At 38.3% G+C, this 21,928-nt stretch overlaps 1 protein-coding gene across 4 annotated transcripts in view; it reads left to right on the forward strand.

Annotated features, from left to right (window-relative positions):
* Positions 1–21,928, forward strand: part of LOC127568597 (protein unc-79 homolog) — a 145,894-nt gene that overhangs the window by 99,474 nt on the left and 24,492 nt on the right. For 3 of the 4 annotated variants that reach the window (XM_052012551.1, XM_052012567.1, XM_052012577.1), the window contains 9 exons: positions 4,538–4,640; positions 7,226–7,366; positions 7,589–7,627; positions 10,697–10,809; positions 11,383–11,468; positions 11,648–11,821; positions 12,970–13,038; positions 17,651–17,761; positions 20,980–21,084. In XM_052012551.1, the coding sequence (XP_051868511.1) occupies positions 4,538–4,640; positions 7,226–7,366; positions 7,589–7,627; positions 10,697–10,809; positions 11,383–11,468; positions 11,648–11,821; positions 12,970–13,038; positions 17,651–17,761; positions 20,980–21,084 (941 nt within the window). The remainder of the gene's footprint in view (positions 1–4,537; positions 4,641–7,225; positions 7,367–7,588; positions 7,628–10,696; positions 10,810–11,382; positions 11,469–11,647; positions 11,822–12,969; positions 13,039–17,650; positions 17,762–20,979; positions 21,085–21,928) is intronic. The other variant, XM_052012559.1, reaches the window with a different exon arrangement.

The following is a 21,928-nucleotide window of genomic DNA, read 5'->3' on the forward strand; positions in this document are numbered from 1 at the left end:
AGTAATTATTCAGAGCAGAAAAAAAGGAAGACTATCTTTTGGCCTCATAGACCAACTTTTAATTTTAAATAGTGCTACTACAATGAGAAATTTGATAGAGCATCAGGTATAATTTTAAGGTGGGCCTATATCCATTATTTATTGGAACTTCAGGGACAACTTTAACACCAATCTGGATGAGAAATCCAGTTCTGCCCCCTGACAAATATTGGTCTCCTTTGGTTTCAATGAAGGGTAGAATCAGAAGGGGCAGGAGCTGAGTTTTATTGCAAAATCATTGTTTTGTCTGAGTTTATCGACTGCTTCAGAGGATGCAGTAGATTTAAAAAAATGCCCATTTTAAATACATTCATGCCTGTGGGTGTTAATTTGTATGTCTGGAGTTACGTTGCCTAACAACAATTACACGATGAGGAAGTTGTATATAAGGCTTTAATTGATTAGATTACTGTAAAATAACTTGGATAGTTGGTTTAGAGTGTGGCATGCAAATACTTTAAGTTCCAGTCACCAGTTGATAAGAGTATTATTGGTACTTTTCTTTTGATGCTCTGATTTGAGATGGGTGCCTGTATTTTATGTATGCATTTTAACCATCCATCATTGTTGGATATATAATTGCAGCATTTTCATCTCTGAATCTAAACTATAACTCCTGCTGTAAAGAGATAACAGAGCAATATTTGTAATTAACTGAAAACAAATGATTGACCACCACATTGCCATTTACATTAGCACTGAGTTCCATTTAATTTGCACCAATTCCACTTGTTTCAGTATTTGTTTTTATGCCATGTTTAGCTCAATATAGGCAAATGAAAAGGGGATTTCTGGGGGCTCTGACATTAAACCAGTTAATGAAGAAACAACAAGAACCAGTCTATCAGTAACTGGGACACTGGTTAGTATGTTCTACATTATGATATACACAGAGTCAACATTTTATATAGAAAATATGAGAAGACTACTGATGCTTGCCAAGGTCCATTTTATGTCACATATCCACTGTTTTACTTAGTCTAGTAGACTACATGTGAATCAGGAACAACTTTAGTCATAATGCAGTTTGTTGCAAAAGATTTTATTGTGTCATTAAATAGGCATTTAAATTGACTAAGAGTGCTTTCACTTTTATTTTTTTAAACAATTCTCTTAAAGTCACACCATTTTTCTTTCATAATTCAAATACAGTTTTTTGATAATCTATTTTTCAAAGAGCTATTCTACTTGCTATTTGTTTTTTTTAAACCTTTCTACCTTGTCTTTGAAAGATTTAAGTTTCCAGAATATATTTCAATTGGTAGTTATTTTTCCTCTGGTTGAATGTGCTGAACATATGAGCAACTTGAAATCTGGCACTAATAAATGCTCTTTCTGTATAAATTCTCCCTGAGCACTAATATTGCCACTAATAAATAGAAGGCTTAAATTAACTAAAAAAAATCCTTGTCCTCAGAGCATTGCAAGATAATATGATTTTTTTTAAGTTGCTTTGAAATTTATTTATGTCCCAAAAAACTGTAACTCCTCTGCTATACCTGCATTGGAGTTCATTAGACAGCTTTAGATTAGGCTAAGAGCTAGGTTAACTGATTCTCTTAAATCAGAATTTCCAGTTCACAGTATTATAGACTAAATCATTTCCATTGGGACAAAAAGGGCCAGGGAGATGATTGAAACCCTTTATTCCCAAACTTCAGGCATTCTGCCTTTTCAGACCAAGTTTGGAACACTCCTGGGATTTTTGATCAGGATTGAGACCTAGAAGCTGAAGGAAGTGTAAACATTATATTTTTGAAATATATTTTTTAATTAACAAAGAATATCCACTTAGGACACGAACAGTCTCTTTCCAGGGAAGGAGAAAGGCCCCTTCACTCTTGGATGTTATACGTCCTTTGGTATGTTTTCAAAGGAGCAGACATCTATCATTTGTGACTGTGATGAAAGGACTTTTCCTCCTCCTAATTCTTAGTTTCTGGCAGGGTGATGTTGTGTCCCTTTGTATATTTCAGAGTCCTAATTTCATTTATTACTTCTTAGTTTATATGTATAATTCTGTTTATGAGAGAATGCATCTAGAGAGAGGTATTATCGGACAGACAAACATTGTGAAAACAAACTGATGTGACTCAGGAGTCAGTTATTCAGAAGGTAAATATTACCCTGTCCAGTCCAAGATTTATTTCCACTTTGTTTTTGTGCTAGAATATAATTTGTGTCTAGAATGAGTAATCTAACCCTTTTCCCAGCATTCTGCTGTTTCCCAACCAGGAAATGTTTTAATTTTAAATAATAACTTCAGAAATAAAAGTAAAAATCAAATGCAGTTACAAATATCATGAAAGAATTTGGAAAGGAGTTGCAGGCAAGAACATATTTAAATATACTCTTCTGTGGAATTTAAAAACAAGTGTTTTTCAGTCATTTAGCCCTTCGAACACAACATTTCATTTCCAAATACATTTAATTTTAAATATGTTTAGCTGATAGCTGTTCTTAGTACAAAAAATAGTGGTATTTTTCTGCATTGACTGAGTGCCAGCTTAGCTTTGTTGGAATCAGAGGGTTGTAGGCTCAAGTCCACTCCAGGTATTGAATACATAACCTATGTTGCCAGTTCTGTGCAGCATTGAGAGTGCAGATTATTGTAGCTGCTGTCTTTAAGATCATCTTAAATTTAGATCTGGCCTCCCAAATGGAGAAGGGAGTTTGGCTACACTAGTCCATGTGAGTAAGAGCCTTCATAATGAGCTTCTTTCCTCCCTACTTCACCTGACCCTGTTATGTTTATTATTTCTTGAAAATAGGCTTTGTTTTTCTTTATCTTCTTTTGTAACCTACTTGTATAGGCTATGCCAGTGGCTGTTTGGGAAATGGGAAAATTCACATTGGTGCATTGGAGAAGTTCATGTGAGGTCAAAGTTAATAAAGAAAATACATTTTATAAAAAGTCATGATAAAAGTTCATCTGGAGGTAACCATTCAAAGTTCTTAGCTGTAAGGATTTCTTTGTGCTTATGTCAGGATGCCAAGGTCTTTCACACAGCAAGAATTAATTTTTCTCCCCAGATGAAATGTAGAGTTCATTAGAATTTGTATATTAATGAGAAAAGTTTTTCATCCAAGCAGTGAAATGATGTGTAGAAGATGTGCCCATTTAAGTATCTAGTCCTACATCTCAAAGCCATGTATTGCTCAGATTATGCAAAAGCTTGTAATTGTGAACAAAACAGAAAATGATATAGAGATTCACCATTGATTCTTCTATTCATTTCTGCTGCAGTCATCTCACTTGCTCATATTTGTGACTTCTGGGACAGTAGGAATTTTAAAGCTCATGGTAAATTCATATAGAAAGTCCTCGTGCTTCACTTGTTAATGTAAATTAGTACTGATTTACCTAACGTATCCTGCCAATTGTATGGGTAAGGGGATTACCATTGAAGCTGCTTTCCTGTTTCAATTAGCAGTGTGCCAAAGTCATTGGTTCACAGCAGGTGGAGTGGCAGGAACAATGCAACAACTGCTGCACTTGGCAAGGTCAACATTCAGGAAAACCCGTATGTTTACGGGTTCTTCTTGTTCACTGGCCTTGGCAAATCTGGCAACCCAGTTTAGGCACTGTCATGTGCCACACAAGAGCTTGTGTTGGTTTGTATGTGACTAAGTATGTACATTGTATTCAAGTTCAGAAAAATTCCTCCTGCACATTTAACTATCTTTCCATGTAATTATTAAATTTCATAAATTTTAAGTTGTTGCTGAAGCAAAAAGTAGAAATATCTTTCACTTGATGGGAGTAATTTCAAGAAAAACTGATCTGAAGTTTTGGAAACTTTTTTTGGCATTTCAGGGGCGGTTGCTTTGGACAGACATGCAAGCAGTCTATAAAATGGGGCATTAGCACTGTGCTCATAACGTACTCTCTTGCAATACAGTTGTTTCCTTAGCTAAACCCATACAAGTAACCAGAGATTGGTGGATTACATCACTTATGTACTTCTTAAAAAATAAACTTTTGTTTTCAAACCATAAAGGATATCTTATTCATCAGCAAAGATTAATCACTAACAAATGAAGTATAGGTCTAGTCATTCAGATCTGACATCAAGTCTTAAAACGTTTTGGATCCCTCCAATTAAGCTGCATGCTTTGTTGCAGTGAAGATAATTTCCTTCGTGATCCTTTACTAGTCAGCTTTACAGCAGCGTTAAATTATATAAGATTACCATACTCCTTAAATCCTGTTGTGCAACATAGCGTTTAATTTCTGGCTGGAAGTCTGCACCCACTCCCACCCCCATCCCTACTCCCACTCTTTACCACCAGCACAAAACTGGTAAAATGTTACTACGAGTTATCTGATGTAGACTAATTTGTGTTTCAGTGTGGTGTAAAGTTGCCCTTGACCTTTAATTATTCAGTTTAAAACCTAGAAAACCCAATGAAAACTGAGTGAAATAAATATTTTTGGAACGGATTTAAATATCTGACTAACTGATGCAACATTTCCAATTGACAATTATTTTCATAGGTGCTACGAAATCGAGTTTGCTATCAGCACAGAGCATAGTCAGCATGTTTGTTCCTGCACCAGAGGAATTTACAGATGATCAACCCACCCTTATGTCAGACAGGTAAGCATATAAATTTGTTAACCATGTCCATTAGACAACAGTTTTACTCATTTTTACCAACTTTTCCCTTGTAATTTTTAATGTGGATTTCAAATAGTAAAAAGGAAATAGTATTTATTTCATTCCAATATACATCCAGAACAACCTCTATTCATATAAATATCCATAATTTGCAATTTTCTGAGTAAAACATTCGGTACAGTGACTGCCAAACTTGAGCTATACAGATGAAATCACAAGTTACTCCATTAAAAAGAGGTGGTGCCAGTTTTCTAGTGGGTTACATATTTTTATCACATCTGCATGCTAAGGGTTGGGAAGGGGTAGGTGGATATTTTTGAAGGGACTTGAATTTTAACATCTGATATTTCTTTCCCTTGTATAGATGGTTCTCTAAAACCATTAATGCTTTAAACTTCAATGTGAAACAGCAATAGAGGCTTTTGAGTTCAATAATTCTTCTATAAATATCAGGCTAAACTTAGAACACTGGAAGCTGCATTTGCTGATTATTTTTACATTTTCAGATTAAGTGCTTGCTGTGAGGAGGTCATCCACAGCCATTGCAATTTAATCGAATTCCCCTCCATCAGCACATAATTGGAAAATGACCTCCTTACTGATTGCAATTCTTTAATTCCTTTAAACAGAATCAGTGCAAAAAACCCCACAAAACACTTACAAGTCCTCCCTAGGTTACGAACATCCAACTTGTATTTGGCCATACATACAAACAAGAATTTGGGTGGGATGGATTTGCTGACTGCTGCGGGACTGCAGGCATCTTCTGCCACCTGGGAATTCAGTCTGTGGCCACATTTCCAGTCTGCAAGCTGTCTAGGTAACAAGCAGTCCACAGGAATGGAACCCTGCCGTAACCTGGGGCAGATCTGTAATATATCGGAACCAAATGAAAAATAAATGAAATTATTCAGTGAGCAGTTTACATGTGGCAGCAAGTTTGCACACCATGTTGTAAATATAATTATGTATTTGTTAACAATTAAACAACAATTTGCATTTGTATAGCAGTAAAATGTCTCAAGGTACCTCACAGTACATTAACAAACAAAATTAGATATCAATATTGAGTCAGAATGCAATATTAAGGCTGCTGAAGGTGGGCTTAAAACAATGTAATAAAGGAAGAAAAAAAAGGTGAGGTTTAGGTGTTGAACAACTAGAGGTATGCCTGAGAGTGGTGAAGCCATTAAAAGCAGGGATGTGCAAGAGGCTATTTTGGAAGGATGTACAGAGGATGCTACAGTTACAGGAACCGGCAAGAAAATGGAGGGAATTTGAAAACGATGAAAATTTTTAAATTGCAGCTTTAATTAAATTGGAACAAATGTAGGTCATGACACCTGTACTTGCTTGGACCAGATGCTCAAGTGATAGATCAACTGACAGGATGGGCCAAAGTTATTGCCTCCCCTCTCCCTCCCATTTCCCCCCCACCCCACCCCACCCCACCCCCAAACAACCCCTAACACTTGGGAGGCATTTGACATACTGCTGAGGTCTTGCCCCTGGAACAACCTTTGATTGAATGTAAGGCTGGTTTTGGGGTGGTGGAGCCTTGCCTGTCATGATTGTGTAACAGTTTTTAAGTATCTCTCATTTTCAGGCATTTACAATCTATTAAAGTTTCTTCAAATAATAATTTTAAAAATAAAATTAATTCAAATTCATGAATACACTAAGCAAAAATCACCTGCACCCTCTTTTCCCATCTAATCTACGGGTCTAGAAATCCCCATACAGATGAAGAAAGTTGCCACTTCTATACTAGGTCTGGTTAGCGTAGGATAGAAGAAGCAGATTCTCCAGCGTGTTTGAGCTGTGTGATAATTGAGTACTGTGACAGATGTGCCAGTATTGTGCCATTCAGCACATTTCAAACTTCCAGAGAATCTGAACAAGTCCAGGAGCAACTGAGTAAATGAGCACTGTTCCCCAGAGGCCTATTTCTAAGAGCCCCAGCCAATTGTGGCACTGTGGATAAAAAGCACATAACACAAAATTTACTCATGATGACTGAGTCAAAATATTCCAGCATTTCTAAACAATACTGTAAATAGTTGGCAGTATTCATAGAGTCATCCAGCCCTTGACCACCAAGTCCATGCCGACCATCAAGCACCCACTTACACTAATCCCACATTATTCTCTCCACATTCTCCTCAGCTACGGCCAGATTCCACCACTCACCTACATATCATGGGCAATTTGTAGTGGCCAATTAACATATCACCTTGCATATCTTTGGGATGCGAAAAGAAATCGGAGTACTTGGAGAAAACACACATGGTCACAGGGAAATGTGCAAACTCCACACAGACAGCATTGGAGGTCAGGTTTGAAACTGGGTCACTGCTGCAGCATCACCACTGTGTTATAGGTTGGTTGAGTATAAATCCTGATGCTTGCCATTGTGGGGACTGTAAGTGAGTTCAAGAATTCTGATTCCAGCTCCATGGGTTTTATAGACTTCTATAAAACCCATGGAGCTGGAATGGGGTTGTAAATTAAAAATGCCTGTGTTGCACCTATGAACTGTTTTAATATTTCATTCTTTTGTACAGATGTCTTGACTGTGGAGCTATTCTTGAAGAATATGACGAGGAAACTTTGGGACTGGCTATTGTCGTTCTTTCAACGTTTACTCACTTGAGTCCAGACTTAGCAGCCCCTTTGCTGCTTGATATTCTGCAGTCAGTTGGAAGGTAACCTTAATGATGCCTTCATTATCTATCTCATTTAAAATGTATTGAAAGTACTGACTGAACATTGAATGTTAGTTGCCGTGGTGAACTTATAGCACAACAGCACTGTTGCTATTTTTCCAGTATTTTATTTGAATTCATGTTTTCTAGACAAAAAACAAAAATAACTCAGTTAAGTTAATAATCATTTCATTAAGTAACTTCTGATCTTTATCATTTCAGACTAGCATCAAGCACCCTTTTTTCTGGTCAGGCAGAAAGGTACCTGCATGCATTTGCTAATACAATAATATTTGCCAAAGCATTTCAGTCAATTTTTTCTACTGTATGTAAAGTTTTCCATCTTGAAACTGTTATCCTTCATGTAGCTGGTTTAATTTCTCAATTCATCTTGTATCTTAATCAGTCTCTGTATCTCTCTAAAAGTTGAGGGAGTGGGCCAGATTGTGATCTTTGGTTTTCACTAATGGTATAATGTGAACCAATGCAGTGGCCAAGGATGACTGGGTGACTGATATTTCCTCTTTGATTGAAGGAAACATTTGGCCTGCTGATGTGAGATGGAACTCACTGTTTGCATGCAGGGATTTATTTTTACTCCTTTTGATATTGTAACTATTTTACATTTTTATTGCACATTTGTATATGCCCTTTAGTAAAATGAAGAATAGGTTTAACACTTATGATGGAAATTTTCAGCTGGTGGTTGGCCAATTCTTGTGTGAGAAACAGCTGGTTGGCAAATGCAGATTGATTTGTGGAGATGGTGTGGTCAGAGGCATGAGAACTTCCCCTTGAACTGCCATGGTGAAATTATCAGATGGGAATTTTAAAAAAATCATATTGGCCCTTCAAATTTATAATGCCTCAGGTTTTGGATTACAATAGGCAGAACAGGCAGCATGCATTTTCCATTCAGTTTTACCAAATGTTGAATGCCATAGTCAAAAAATATCCAGCAAACTATTAGGTTTAATTTTTTTGGACCAAGGAATAGGAAGAGTGGGAAAGTGGCTGATTTTCTGCCTTCCCAGAACTAATGGATCCAGTTCTACAGGAAGGCTGGCTGCTCTGTTGACTTTGTGCCTGATTTGGTGTCTGCTTGAAATTTTTGATGTTTATTGCAACTCATGCAGTACTGTTGCCACTCAATTATTTCTGTTATGGAGCAACCTGTGTCTATTTTTACTAGTGGAATTTGCATTCAAGTTTCTGTGTGAACTGGAAGTTCTAGATGTATGATATAATTGCTGTTACATAAGCCACTTCTGATTATATCTCTAGTAAATATTTTTAGCATTTTATCAACTCTACCTCAAAAATTGAAAAATTAATACCCTGTCCTTACCCAACTCCTTTTCTTTCCTAAATCCTAGAATTTATGTAGTCATTCTGTTTTGAATTGGATTTCCTTTCCAACTGCATCCAAACAGCCCTAACTAAAGCTAGTAGTTGCATTCTTTAACTGTAACCATGGTGCATTATCCCTCTTCAACCTCTTGACCTTTCCACAGCCTTCAATACGGATGAGTATATCATTTTTTTATAGGGTTGTTCATTCCCTTTTCTGCTCTCCTATCCATCTGATTATGGCCAAAGTGTGAATATCACTGTCAGCCTTCTCATGTCAGCCTTGGTTCAGTGTTAGCACATTTGTTAAACAAACAAACTACTGGAGGAACTCCAGCAGATTGTTCATTGCTCCAGATTCTAGCATCTACAGTCTCTTGTGTCTCCATCAGCACACTTGTTTCTAAACGAGAAGATTCAAGTCACATTGCAAACACTTGAGAGCATTTTTTAAAACATTCAAGTAATGCGGGCTTCACATGCTGAGTCAGCATTTAATCACCCATCCCTTGTTGCCCTTGAGAAGGTGGTGGTGAGCTACCTTCTTGAACCGCTGCAGTCCTCGAGGTGTGAATATACACAAAACACTGTTAGAGAGTTCCAGGATTTTGACCCAGTGATAGTGAAGGAACAGTAATATATTTCCAAGTCAGGATGGTGTGTGGCTTGGAGGGCAACTTCTAGGTGGTGGTAATTTCATGCTTCTTCTGCCCTTGTCCTTCTAGCTGGTAGAGGTTGTTGGTTTGGAAGGTGCTGTCTTGGTGAATTGCTGTACATGGTGCAAACTGCTGCTACAGTGTGTCGCTGGTAGAGTGAGTGAATGGTTGTCGATGGGGTGCCTATCAAGCAGTCTGATATGCCCTGTATGGTGTCGAGCTTCTTGAATGTTGTTGAAGCTGCACTCATCCAGACAAGTGGAGAGTATTCATCACATTCCTGACTTGAATTTTGTAGATGGTGGACAGGCTTTGGGGAGTAAGGAAGTTGAGTTACTTGCCACAGGATTCCTAGCCCCTGACCTGTTCTTGTAACCACATTGTGTATATGGCTACTCCAGTTCAGTTTCTGGTCAATAGTGACCCATGCTGAGAGTTCACTGAAGTACTGAGGGAGTGCTGCAGTACTGGGAGATCATGTACTACTGATGAAATGTTGAATCAAGGTTCTTCTCACCTCTTCTCTTAGATGGACACAAAAATCTCATTGGATGAAAACTCCATCTATGGTACTTGAGATCAGTTAATCCAGCACAGTCTGGGTATAAAAAATGGGGTTTTATTGGTCATAATTCACCAATTATGAAGCATACTTAACATCTCCTCTCCTCAGAGCTATTTACAAACTTTATTTTCTACTGTTGGCTGGACTGTTCCAGAGAATGGCTTATCTGAGTTGAAATTGACCTTGCATAAGCCATCAAATTGGATATTGGAAACCTGTTTAACCATAAGTCCATCAGAGTTGCACCTTCATCTGCTTGCAGTGGGTATCAATGATTGGGTGACAAGGGGTATGGGAAGGAACTTGAATTTCCCTGCTTTTGGAGGGGAACTTTAAGCAAATGCATATTATATACAGGTTTAATATGCTTAATGATTACTGGGGGTTCTGTTGCCTCCACATCCCAATACATATCCCAGATCAGGTCTTGGAACTCTGGCTTTTTGGTTCCTATTCCAGACTTGCTGAGCTCCTGACGGCATTTCTTCTGCCACTGTCAGCTAACTTAGCATAGATGATGATTAAACCTAAGGCTTACCTGTTCTATACAGTTGCTTTTCTGTGTGCAGTGTGAAGAGTTTTTGCTTTCCAGTAACACGATGTTATGATTCTTTTTGTAATTATGATGTCAATATTATATGTGTCCCAAAATTTGAGAGTCTCAATTACCTATCTTTTTAAATGATGCAATTTCATGCCATATATTTGAATGAATGTTTAACAATGTGAAATATTTTTACATTTTCTTTTTTTTTGAAGCATGTTGATTCCTGGCAATGCTGCTGGTGTGGCAAAGCAATTTCTACGCTGTATTTTTCATCAGCTAGCTCCCAACGGCATACTTCCACAGCTATTTCAAAGCAACATCAAAGGTATGGTTCTTTTAAAATACTACTGCAATAATATTTTGATAGTCATAGAGTAATACAGCATGGAAACAGGCCCTTCAGTCCAACAGGTCCATGCCGACCACAGCATCCCCCTGTTAGTCCCAGTTGCCTGCATTTGACCCATAACCTTCCAAGCCCCCCCATGTACCTATCCAAATGCCTCTTAAATGTTGCAATTGTACCCACCTTGACTACTTCCTCTGGCAGCTCATTCCAGGTACTCACTACCCTCAGTGTAAAGAAGGATACCTCTCAGGTCTCTTTTAAATCTCTCCCCTCTTATCTTATATCTGTGCCCTCTAGTTTTGGGCTCCCCAATCCCAGGGAAAAGACTATGATTGTCCACCTCATGATTTTATAAACTTTAATGAGGTCATCCCTCATTCTCATACGCTCCAAGGAATAAAAGTCCAGCATGGCCAACCTCTCCCTGTACCTCAGGCCCTCTAGTCCAGGTAGCATCCTCATAAATCACTTCTGCACCCTCTCCAGCTTGACGATGTCTTTCATTTACTGTTTCTTAAATCCAGAAATAATAGCAGTTTTTACATTTAGATGGAAGCTTCCTTCGAACTTTGGCATCATCTTTGATGGACTTCAGTGAGCTGAGTTCAGTGGCAGCATTGAATCAACTTCTGGAGGTACTGCAGAATTTAGAAAGAACATGCACATTTGTATTTTTTATAATGTTCTGCAATAGAAATAAAAGTAATCCATTATTTAGAATATCACTCCAAGTTAAATGTAAAAAGCATTAATTAATGCATTTCTTAATTTTCTGTGGTATTACTTTCAAATTTGTGATCCAAATATGACACAGGGTTTAAACAACAAGAAGAACTTGCCAGCAGGAGGAGCCATGCTTCGCTGTTTAGACAACATAGCCACTTACATGGAAGCTTTACCTATGGATTTACCAAGTAATCTATGGACAACAATCTGCAATCACTTTCAAGCATTTTTGGCCAAGCTGCCATGCATATTGCCTCTGAAGGTAGGAAAAAATTCAAGATTGGTTGCCATTCAGGAGAAAATACAAATGTAATTTTTCTGTCTTCTTTATAAATCCAACTTTAAATAAAGCTGGTTACTGCAACACATTGTACCACTAAATAGGAGCATGTGAGCTTGGTACTGCTGTCGTAAAGATACATTTGCATCTGTTTTTAAGTGTATCCTGAATTTTTTGGATTGCTGTAAATCAGTTCAATTTATGATTTCAAGCAAGCACAAGGCACCATGTTCCAGTTTAGTAGTATAATGTTTTATAGTAACCAACTTAATTCAAAGTCAGCAAGAAAATTCAGAGAAGTCGCACATAATTGTTTGTTGCATATTTTCAACAATTCCCTGTCAACATTTGTGCACGTGATGATGCCACCAATGTGTGTGGTGACAGAAATTCGATCATAACTCACTCACATTCAAACCACACAGCAAGTTGAGAAACCAGTGCAATTTAAAATGTCCCTCTTGGAACAGCTATTTTCTCAACGCTGAGTACCCCAACTTGACTTGCGTGTACTGTGCATTTGCAAACTTTCAGTATTGAGAAAGATCACATTGCTTATGCATCTCATTAAGGGTCCCTGATCACTGTGGCTGCTGCTCAGTCACAGCATGTTGGGCCTTTTCATGGTGTCAGGAGTGCGGGTAGTTTGGGGTGGTGAGGGTGCAGTGTGGAGGAGGTCCCAGCAGAGGCCAGTATTCCACCCCACAGCCCCTGATTTCCCCTTCTCTCTTTCCCCTCTCTGCTTCTGTTTACAAAATACTCTGACCAAGGGGGCAGTGGAGGCTCAGGCACTATATTCCAGACAGAAATCTCTAGATTTTTAGAGAATAAGAGAATTGAGGAATATGGAGCAAGTTCAGGAAAATAGCACTGTCAAAGTCAGCCATGATCATATTGAATGGTAGAGCAGGCATGAGGGACAGAATGTCTTTTCCTGCCTCTACTTCTTTATGTTATGATGGACTTAAACGTGAACAGAAACTAGATATTTATGAAATATTGGAAATAGATTATTTTGCATATGATAAATCATACCTATTTGGATGTACTGAAATTTTCAAAATGTACTTGTCAGTTACTAACAAAATAAATACCCAAAATTGTAGCAAATATCTTCATTTCATCTACAGTGTTGCTTGGATTCCAGTTTGGCAATCATGATCTGTCTCCTGAAGATACCTACTGCAAGTGCAACACGGGTAAGCCAAAGGGACTTTATCAATACCTTTTATTCATGAGGAAAGGATTTAATTTTAAACTTCCTCCAAAATATTCTATTATTTATTAATTTTCTAGTTATTTTTATTTTAATTTTGTCCTTTTGTTACTTTTGCATTTGCCATTCTATAGTAGGCATTGACTTTTAGACTGTGGTTATTAGATATTTTCCAGTTTTTGCAATATTTATTGTTCTTATGAACTACTTTTCTCATTTATTTTGTTGTCTGTGTATTTTATCCATCTTACCACAATTTGTCTGTTAGTGTTTTTGTTTCCTTTTTAATCTTGGTTGGGATGTTTATCAGAATTGCATGTACTTTATTGCCAAAATGTTGCTGGAAATGGAGAGGAAATCTTTTAAATATTTCCATTACATGCAGTCAGTTTACAACATTGGACTAAGAGCAGCTTTGAGGAGATTATTCCTTTTATTCATTTGCCTCATAGCTTATTTTTCATTTGATATACTCAACGATTCAGAAATAGCTTCTTCCCCCTCCGCCATCAGATTTCTGAACGGTCCATGAACACTACCTCGTCATTCCTTCTTTTTGCGCTATTTATTTATTTGTTTGTTTACTTGTGTAACTTATAGTAATTTTATGTCTTTGCACTGTACTCCTGCTGCAAAACAATCAATTTCACATCATTTAAGTCAGTGATAATAAATCTGATTCTGATTCTTCCTTAATATGTCTCAGTTTCTTGAATTTTCTACCACTTAGTTTGAATAAGTGCATATCAGATATGCGAAAAGAAAGGCAAGTAGGCAGAGGGGCCAGGGTGGCTCTGTTAGTAAAAAAAAAATGAAATCAAATCCTTAGCAAGAAATGACATAGGATCAGAAGATGTGGAATCCTTGTGTGTAGAGTTAAGAAACTGCAAGGGTAAAAAGACCCTGATGGGAGTTATACACAGGCCTCCAAAAATAGTAGCCAGTATGTGGGGTACAAATTACAACAGAAGATAGAAAAGGCATGTAAAAAGGGCAATGTTATGGTGGTCATGGGGAATTTCATTATGCAGATAGATTGGGAAAATCAGGTTGGTACATGATCCCATGAGAGGGAATTTGTAGAATGCCTATGAGATAGTTTTTAGAGCAGCTTATGGTCGAGCCCACTAGGGAAAAGGCAATTCTGGATTTGGTATTGTGCAGTGAAACAGATTTGGTTAGGGAGCTTAAGGTAAAGGAACCCTTTGGAGGCAGTGATCATAACATGATAGAATTCACCCTGCAGTTTGAAAGGGAGAAGGTAAAATTGGATGAATCGGTATTAAAGGTAACTACAGAGGTATGAGAGAGGAGCTGGCCAAAGTTGATTGGAAGGGGCCCCTAGCAGGGATGACAATAGAGCAGCAATGGCAAGAGTTTCTGGGAGTAATTCGAAAGACACAAAATCAGTTCATCCCAAAGAAGCAGCAGCATTCTAAAGGGAGGATGAGGCAACTGTAGCTGACAATGGAAGTCAAAGACAGCATAAAAGCAAAAGAGGGGCATACAATATTGCAAAATTTAGCGGGAAACTAGAGGATTGAGAAGCTTTTAAAAACCAACAGACGGCAACTAAAAAAGCAATAAGGGGAGAAAAGATGAAATATGAAGGTAAGCTAGCCAATTATATAGAAGAGGATACCAAAAGTCTTTTCAGATTATATGAAGAGTAAAATAGAGGCAAGAGTGGACATCAGACCGCTGAAATATGATGCTGGCGAGGTAGTAATGAGGAACAAAAAAATGTGGGACGAACTAAGTAAGTACTTTGTGTCAGTCTTCACTGTGGAAGATGCTAGCAACATGCCAGAGATTCGAGAGAGGGGGCAGAAGTGAGTGTAGTCACTATTACTAAGGAGAAAGTGCTTGGGAAACTGAAAGGTCTGAAGGTAGATAAGTCACCTGGATCAGATGGAGTACACCCCAGAGTTCTGAAAGAGGTAGCTGAAGAGATTGTGGAGGCATTAATAGTGATCTTTCAAGAATCACTAGAGTCAGGAATGGTTCCGGAGGACTGGAAAATCGCAAATGTCACTCCACTCTTTAAGAAGGGAGAGACAAAAGACAGGAAACTATAGGCCAGTTAGCCTGACTTCAGTGGTTGGTAAGATGTTAGAGTCCATTATTAAGGGTAAGGTTTTGGGGTACTTGGAAGCACATGATAAAATAGGCCGAAGTCAGCATGGTTTTCTTAAGGGGAAACCTTGCTTGACAAATCTGTTGGAATTCTTTAAGGAAGTAACAAGCAGGATAGACAAAGGAAAGTCAGTGGAAATTGTTTACTTGGATTTTCAGAAGGCCTTTGACAAGGTGCCACACAGGAGGCTGCTAAACAAGATAGGAGCCCCATGGTATTACAGGAGAGGTACTAGCATGGATAGAAGATTGGCTGACTGTCAGAAGGCAAAGAGTGGGAATAAAGGGGACCTTTTTTGGTTGGCTGCTGATGACTAGTGGTGTTCCTCAAGGGTTGGTGTTGGGTCCACTACTTTTCATGTTATATGTCAATGATCTGGATGACATAACTGATGGCTTTGTGGCCAAGTTTGTTGATGATACAAAGATAGATGGAGGGGCAGGTAGTGTTGAGGAAGCAGGGGGTCCACAGAAGGACTTGGACAGGTTGGGAGAATGGGCAAAGAAATGGCAGATGGAATACAGCACAGGGACGTGTATGGTCATGCACTTTGGTAGAAGGAATAAGGGAATAAGGGCATAGACTATTTTCTAAACAGGGAGCGAATTCAGAAATTGGAGCTGCAAAGGGACTTGGCAGTCCTAGTGCAGGATTCCCTAAAGGTTAACTTGCAGGTTCAGTTGGTAGTAAGGAAGCCAAATGCAATGTTAGCATTCATTTTGAGAGGGCTGGAATATAAAAGCAAGGATAAGGCATTGGTCAGACCACATTTGGAGTATTGTGAGCAGTTTTGGGCCCCATATCTAAGGAAGGATGTGCTGGCATTGGAGAGGGTCCAGAGGAGGTTTATGAGAATGGTATTGGTTTATTATTGTCACTTGTACCGAGGTACAGTGAAAAACTTGTCTTGCAAACTGATCGTACAGGTCAATTCATTACACAGTGCAGTTACATTGAGTCAGTACAGAGTGCATTGATGTAGTACAGGTAAAAACAATAACAGTACAGAGTAAAGTGTCACAGCTACAGAGAAAGTGCAGTGCAATAAGGTGCAAGGTCACAACAAGGTAGATCGTGAGGTCATAGTCCATCTCATTGTATAAGAGAACCGTTCAATAGTCTTATCACAGTGGGAATGATCCTGGGAATGAAGGGGTTAATGTATGAGGATTGTTTGATGGCTCTGGGCCTGTACTCACTGGAGTTTAGAAGGATGAGGGGGGATCTCATTGATACCTACTGAATATTGAAAGGCCTGGATGGAGTGGATGTGGAGAGGATGTTTCCAGTAGTGGGAGAGTCTACGACCAGAAGGCACAGCCTCAGAATAGAAGGGCGTTCCTTTAGAACAGAGATGAGGAGGAATCTCTTTTGCCAGAGGGTGGTGAATTCATTGCTGTGGAGGCCAAGTCGTTGGGTATATTTAAAGTGGAGGTTGATAGGTTCTTGATTAGTAAGGTTACTGGAAGAAGGCAGGAGAATGGTGTTGAGAGGGGAAGATAAATCAGCCATGATCGAATGGTGGAGCAGACTTGATGGGCCGAATGCCCTAATTCTGCTCCTTTCTCATGGTCTTATTTATTTCCCTCCCTGGATATATATATTTCTTTCCCACTTTGATATCTTAAGTCATTCCTTTCTTATTATTATAGAGGTGTATAAAATCATGAGCGACATAAGTAGGTGAATGCACAGTCTTTTTCCCAGAGAAAGAGAATCAAAAACTGGAGGGCATAGGTTTAAGGTAAGAGGAGAAAGACTTGAAAGGGACCTGAGGGGTGGTAACTTTACACAGAGGGTGGTGCATGTATGGAACATTTCATCCCATTTCAGCCAAGAGGGTGAAATGGTTTGAAAAGAACATCAGCAGCTCTATTACTCTGAAATAGTTGATGGATTGGCTCACAAGACAGGCTGGAAATAAATCAGCTTCAGTTCAAGATGGTGTCTGGTCTCTGCTTAGTATCCAGCAGAGATGAGATTGGGAAATCAGCAGGAAAATTATGGGGATGGGCCTGCCAGTTCCCAAAATAATTATTGGTAAATGAGACTTGTGATTTATACAGGTAATGTGAAAGCAGACCTAGACAAATTTATGCATTCCTTGAGAATTCTGTTTGTGAATAACAACACATAAAGACTGTGTTTTCTGCAAAGTATTTGAGGGAACTGTGAAAGCTGTGAGACTGAAGACTGAGTAGGTGCATTTCAATACTGGTTTCACAGTTGGACATTTGCTTCGTTAATGTGCCACCTTCAAGTAAGTGTAATTGGGAGATAAAAAGTTTTAAAGCTTTCTGAAGGTTTTGCAGATTCATTGTATTCTGAATGTACCTCAGGTAAACCAAAATTAAATTGATTGTGGTCTTTTGTGGTATGTTTCAGTATGTTTATCCCTTGTGTTTTTCTTTTAATTAATGGTGCCTTATTCCCTATTTTTCTACTATCTTGCTTTTAGAGCCTTTTGGAGCCATTTTCTAAATTACTGAGCTTTGTGATTCAGAATGGAGTCTTCAGTCTTGCGTACCTTGTTGAGCTCTGTGGATTGTGTTATCGAGCATTCAATAAGGTAAAATCTTCACTTTCCTTTAGGAAATTAATATTAGTATATATTATGCATTTCAAGAAATCAAAATCTTTTTAAGGCCTTTTTATAATCAATGCCGTTTTGTGGCAGATACAAGTGACATGATTCAGATGTATGGATGTTATAAACAATTGACCTAAGGCTAATTTCCACTGATTTGCAGTTATGGCCAGATTTTGCTGAAGTGGACCATCTCATGGCCTAGCTTCTTCATGCACAGTTAGATCTTAAAAGACTTTGCCAACTACGTTCAGTCTCATATTGGGACAGTGATATATACCTGGGACTCTGATGATCAATGGGATATGCATTGTGTCAGATTAAGACATTGAGGAATAAACAGACAAAGGAATCAGAAGGATAATGAACTAAAGTTAATGATAGATAAAACTGATAGATTAAAAAAGAGAAACAAGAATAGAATTAAAACTTGCCACTTTTAAAATAAAAAAAACATTTGCACTTTGTTACTGTTCATGTATAGAGTAAGAGAGGATGAATGGCAAACAGTAATAATTGTAATGTTGTTGAAAGTGTAATTATGCTGTTAATCACTTGACTTTCTGTGGTAAGTTCAATGGAGGATTAATGTGCAAATGCACCAATTTCCTGAAAACCACTGAGACACTAAGAGTGTGATGCAGTCAACACAAAGCTAATGGCAGAGCAGTGCAGATTGGCCAGCAGCTTGTTATTAACATGATTTATTGAATGTCTCTTCCTTGCCTACAGGTTGTTAATTGATTTATGCAATCCTGCATTGCTCAGCTTACACCATTGTATGGGTGAAAATGGAGAATTAAAAAAAACTAATAAAATTTAACAAAAACTGCAAATGTTGGAACCTAAAATTGAAATTAAACACACTTAAAGTGTACAGCAGGTTGAGTACTGTATCTGTAATAATAAGAAAATAAATTTCTGGGAATTTCAGGCTAGAGTTGAAGATATAAAATGGCTGATTATTTCAAGACATCTGACACCCAGGCCATTCTTGTATCATCCAGCACTCACCCCATTTTGTATTTCACCTTTGCTTGAAAACACAGATGTCCCACTCATCTTTCATCCCTTCCTTTTCCATCAACTAGAGCCTAAACGGTCAGAGTACAGCATGGAAAAGGCCATTCTGCCAATCCCTTCCATGCCAGCCAATGGGCAGCCATCCATGTTAATCCCATCTTCCAGCACTTGGCCTATAACCTTATATGGCTTGTGATTCAAGTGCTAACCTTGACACTTCTTAAATGATGTAAGCAACTCTGCTACCACCACTCTGTTAGGCAGTGCATTCCAAATGCTTGCCACTCTCTGAGTGAAAAAGGTCCTCCTCAGATCCCATCTTAATCTCTTACTACTTAAATCTGTGTCCTCTAGTTTTATCTACCTCTGATACAGGGATAAATTTTCTTCCAGTAGAATTTCAATCTAGGGTACTTTTTTGATTGCTCTTGATGAGACCAAATGAATATTGGATAATCATTTCATTGAACAATTCCATTCAGAAAGCAAGTGTGTCACTGAGCTTTCAGTGTTTATCTTTTCGTTTCAATGCCACTCTCCCTCTCAGACTTAAGAATGGAAAATCCTGGAAATGTATCAGTAGACCAAGCAGTATGTATGGAAAGATCAGCCTATTCTGACTTCCCTGTCCTCTCCTATTCTGGTGAAATGTTCAAGGAAAGGCACTTCACCTTTTGATTACACACCACAATTTTGTAAATTTAACATCTTTTTCAGTAACTTCACTTAACGAGCATGGCTTTCTTCGTCAGTAGATTCTCATTGTGGTTATACTTTTGAAATTTATACCTCCTCTGGAAAGATCTTTCTTGTTACAATACCATCTTTTTTTTGAGTTGCACTATCATTCCTTTTGTTACATAATCAATCCTGTCTTGTATGCTGACTTAACTCTTGCCATTTGTTCTTTGCTTCCCTTATCTCTTTTACCTGTTCCCGCTCTTATTATTCAATTCTGATGAAATGTTATTGACCTGAAATGTTTTTCTCTTTGCATTTTCTATTTTTTAACTTTGGATTTCAGCACCTGCAGTATTTCATTTTTTAATCTGAAATGATAATGAATATAGGTTGGATTGAGTTGAACTGAATTCAGGGATTTTGCTGACCTTGCAATGTTACTTTCCATTTCTGCTAACTTTCTAATATTAATTCTAGGATGCGCTGGAGTGGTACAGATGTGGAGGGCATTGACTGTTCTAGTAATTCGCTCACTGCATCTTTGACCAAAGCCCAAGGTGTTGAAAGGAAGGATAAGGATTCTAATACTGGCATTATTGTTATGGAGGGGTGTGGAGTGGGGAAAGAGCCACCAAAGGCTGACAGTTGGAAAAGGAATGAAGGATACAGAGGTCAGCAGGAAGTGGGATAGAATTGCAAGATTGGAGGAATGTCACCTGGAGACTTGGGAGAAGGGTGCTTTAATGTTTTAAGGATGGGGCTAATTTTAATTCAAGAGTGGAGGTCAGTGAATATAGATAAGTATTTTACTCACTGGTAGGAGACAAACATATTGTCCTGGGAATTCCCAATAATAGCTGCCCAAATTAAGTCCATTTCCTGCTGTGCTCCAATAGGAGTGTTGCACAGGGAATGATCTCATCCCATGTGAACATGATGGGGTTGCAAGGATGACTCATGACAGAAATGTCTGGTTGAATTTTTGAAGTGACAGGAAATGACCATTATAATGCCTCACTCTTGGAAAAATTAGTTTTCGATTGCATGGAATTGGAAGAAACATGACATGAAATTGAATTTGCAGGATTAAGGGAGGTGGAAGAAGATGGAAGCGGACGATAAAAACAAACTCTAATGTTTGATTTATTTTTCAAATCATCAACAATAACTCAAGCTGAAGGAACAGACGTAAAGTAAAACATTTAAAACAGACATAGAACATAGAACCTAGCACAGCACAGGAACTGGTGCTTCAGCCCGCCGTGTCTTCTTTACCCATTTCAAGTATAAAAATTGCAGGGATGAACATAAATTAACATAAGTTTTCTGAGGAATGAACAGTAATTTCATCCTTGGAGTTTTGACAAATTGCATCAGTGTAGTGATCAGAAGCAGCCAGTGTGATGATGCAATTTGTACTTGGACTACTTTTGAAGTGGTTATAGGTTTTGTTGTCTCTTATGGGTTTCTGTGTATTTCGTGCTTGTGTTTTTCAGGAACGGGATAAATTCTATCTCTCACGATGTGTTGTATTGGAATTATTACAAGCACTCAAATTAAAATCTCCATTACCAGACACCAATCTTTTGCTGCTGGTACAGGTAAACCTTTGCTCAAGTAGTTGAGATATTCTTTATTTATAAATTGTTAAAAAGTTCACCCAAAAACGCTTGTTAAGTCGTCTTTAAATTGTTGCACAGATAACTGAAGAGGCTTAATTTTGGCTACATTTGGGGAATTACAAGACCAGTGAATGTATAATAAATGGGAAGATCTTGAGTGGTGTGGAGAAACAAGGACTTAGAAGTTTATGTGCATGAACCCTTAAAGATAGCAATAGGTGATTAAAATGACGCTTTCCTTTATTAAGCGAGGCATAGAATACGAGAGCAGGAAGGTCAAGCTGGAATCGTCTGCAAAATTTAAGAGAAAGTTGCCAGGACTCAACGGCCTGAGTTATAGGGAGAGGTTGGGTAGGTTAGGACTTTATTCATTGGAACGTAGGAGACTGAAGGGTAACCGTATAGAGGTGTATAAAATCACAAGGCGCATAGATAGGGTGAATGCACATTGTCTTTTTCCCAGGGAAAGTGATTAAAAACGAGAGGGCACAGGTTTAAAGACTTAAAGAGACCTGAGGGGCAACTTCTTCATACGGAGGGTAGTGCATATATGGAATGAGTTGCCAGAGAAAGTGGTTGAGGTAGGTACAATAACAACATTTAAAAAATTTTGGACGGGTACATGGATAGGAAACATTTGGAAGGATATGGGCCAAACACAGGCAAATGGACTCGCTTAGATGGGCATCTTGTTCAGCATGGATGAGTTGGGCCGAAGGGCCTGTTTCTGTGCTGTATTACTCTACAACTAGTTAAGCCATTGTTTGAGTACTGTGTACAGTTCTGGTCACCACATTACAGGAAAGATAGGCTTGCACAGTAG

The sequence above is a fragment of the Pristis pectinata genome, chromosome 1 (assembly GCF_009764475.1).
Source record: "Pristis pectinata isolate sPriPec2 chromosome 1, sPriPec2.1.pri, whole genome shotgun sequence".
NCBI lineage: Eukaryota > Metazoa > Chordata > Chondrichthyes > Rhinopristiformes > Pristidae > Pristis > Pristis pectinata.